At 37.4% G+C, this 2252-nt stretch overlaps 1 protein-coding gene across 1 annotated transcript in view; it reads left to right on the forward strand.

The window, feature by feature from the left end:
* The window catches only part of RIPK2 (receptor interacting serine/threonine kinase 2), a gene marked incomplete at its 5' end in the record, with an annotated part of 20204 nt that extends 17952 nt beyond the window's left edge, over positions 1-2252 (forward strand). Inside the window, 2 exons of the mRNA XM_008631219.2 lie at positions 327-506; positions 1651-2252. Coding sequence (XP_008629441.2) covers positions 327-506; positions 1651-1976 — 506 coding nt within the window. The remainder of the gene's footprint in view (positions 1-326; positions 507-1650) is intronic.

Consider the following 2252-nt stretch of genomic DNA (forward strand, 5'->3'; position numbering starts at 1 on the left):
ATTTTGTTCTTCTAGTCCCTACAAAAATTTTCTGTCAAACAGAGCTTTTTCATTAAAGTTCACATCTACCAGACTTATACCCCCAGTATTTCTTTAAAATAAAGCAGGACTCCAAACCCATAGTCAGGCCCTGGTAAAATATAAGGGACATAAATGTACTCAGAATTTGAGTATAAGAACTAATTTTTTGTATATCATGTGAAAGTAGTTGGTTTACGACTTCTCTGGTGGAATTGCTCTGAATAGTCTCTGATGGCTGTATTTTATTTGAACACACAAGTAATACAGCTTGTTCTTTTTTCTTTTCCTCCTCTCTTTTTCCTAAGACGGAAATTCTGGGTGTCTACACTCTCTCAGCAGCCAGAGCACAGATGGAAACCTCTCTGTAACTCAGAGTGCCAAAGTCCTTGTGCATCCATACAGTACTGTTCTCTCATCTGACAAGAGTATTTCAGATGCCTCAAGTTCTTCATCCTGTGTGCTGCGGTCATCACCGATTCCTTCAGGTACAGCAGACACTGTTTGATTGCAAGACCCACAATAAGTGTTCTAACATTGAATATATGTCTGTGTGAAATGGAAACTAGAACTGTTATTCACCTGAGAATAACAAAATGAGAACGAAACATGTGCAAATTAAGAATGCAAAATTAAGTAATTCTGTCCTTGTAGACTTACATTACAAAGTAAGCAAGACCAGTGTAAAATGTCACCAAGTACAGGTACCTGTAGCTACTAGCTTTTTTTCTCTCCTCTTAATAAAAAACTGCCATGGGTCTTCTTTATCCTGTTCCCTTTGCTCATATTATTTCTCCTATATCCTACTGCTGTAGTAGTGCTATGGTCCAGCAGAACAGGAGAAAAACTTGGCTCGAAGTTAGTCACCTTGTTGCTTGTCACTTCTCACTTTTTAGGCTTTCCAGTCTTCCATTTACTAATGGTGAGGCAGGGAGAAGCAGCAACTGTGTCAGCATCTCACCTGTAATGATCCTTTGTGTTAGTTGAGAGCCCACTACATTATATTCTATGCATCAAGTAACTGTTAAAAGTTAACAGAAAAGTTAACAAAAAGAAACTTTAATGATGAATTATTCAGATTTTTTTTATTGAGGGGCCACACAGTAACATGCAGCTTTATAAAGATCTACTGCATTATCCCTCTTCTGGAAATATGAGAATCAACACCTTTTCATTGTGTGAAACCTCATCTTGAGAAAAATACCAGGGAAGCTACAGGGATGTTTTCAGTAATCTTCAATAAAAATCCCCCTGGAAAGTGAATTCACCACCTGTCTCTTTTTAGTACAAGGTCGGGTTGAACACTGGAACAGGTTGCCCATGGAGACTGCAGAAGTACCACTTCTATCAGTTGGAGATGCTCAAAATTCAGCTGGACAAGGCCCTGAGCAACCTGAGTGATCCTTGAAGTTGGCCCAGCTTTGAGCAGGCCATTACACCAGATGACCTCCTTGAGGGTCTCTTCCAACCTAAATTATTCTGTGATTCAGATAGAACAAATACTCTAACCACCAAATTTGTCAAATTGGAACATTTAAACAGCTTTTTCTCAGCTTGTTTTTTGTTCTGTGGCAGTATTTATTGACAGACAGTTACAATCCCTTCCTTTTTTCTAATCCTTTCCAATCTCAGATTTTGTATTGGAAACTGTACAACAGAATGTAGCTCATCAGTGGATCCAAAGTAAAAGAGAAGAAATCATCGATCAGATGACTGAAGCATGTTTGAATCAATCACTGGATGCTCTTCTATCAAGATATTTACTCATGAAAGAAGATTATGAACTCATAAGCACGAAACCTACAAGGACATCAAAAGTACGACAACTGCTTGATACTTCAGACAGCCAAGGAGAGGAATTTGCCAGAATTATAGTACAAAAGTTGAAAGATAACAAACAGCTAGGACTTCAACCTTATCCAGACATTGTATCTAATTCTCAAAGACTGCATCTTTAAATCTATTCTTTCTTTATGAAACCATGTGAATATTTCTTCCAACATGGTTCTTTTTTCTATATAGTGTTTTATATATGTGCAGCTTTGTCTTTATTGTGCCTTGTAGAGTTTTAGAAATGACCCTGAGTTCATCTAGCCTGCATTTGGTGAGTGGCCAATTAATAAGTTGGAGTGCAATCATAAAGCCAAACCACTTGACGGTTGTTGACTAATTTTGTAAAAGTATTTTGTTTATACATGACAAAGAAAAACATTAAAGGTTCACCATTTTACATA

This window comes from Corvus brachyrhynchos, unplaced genomic scaffold (genome assembly GCF_000691975.1).
Source record: "Corvus brachyrhynchos isolate BGI_N302 unplaced genomic scaffold, ASM69197v1 scaffold293, whole genome shotgun sequence".
NCBI classification, from domain to species: domain Eukaryota; kingdom Metazoa; phylum Chordata; class Aves; order Passeriformes; family Corvidae; genus Corvus; species Corvus brachyrhynchos.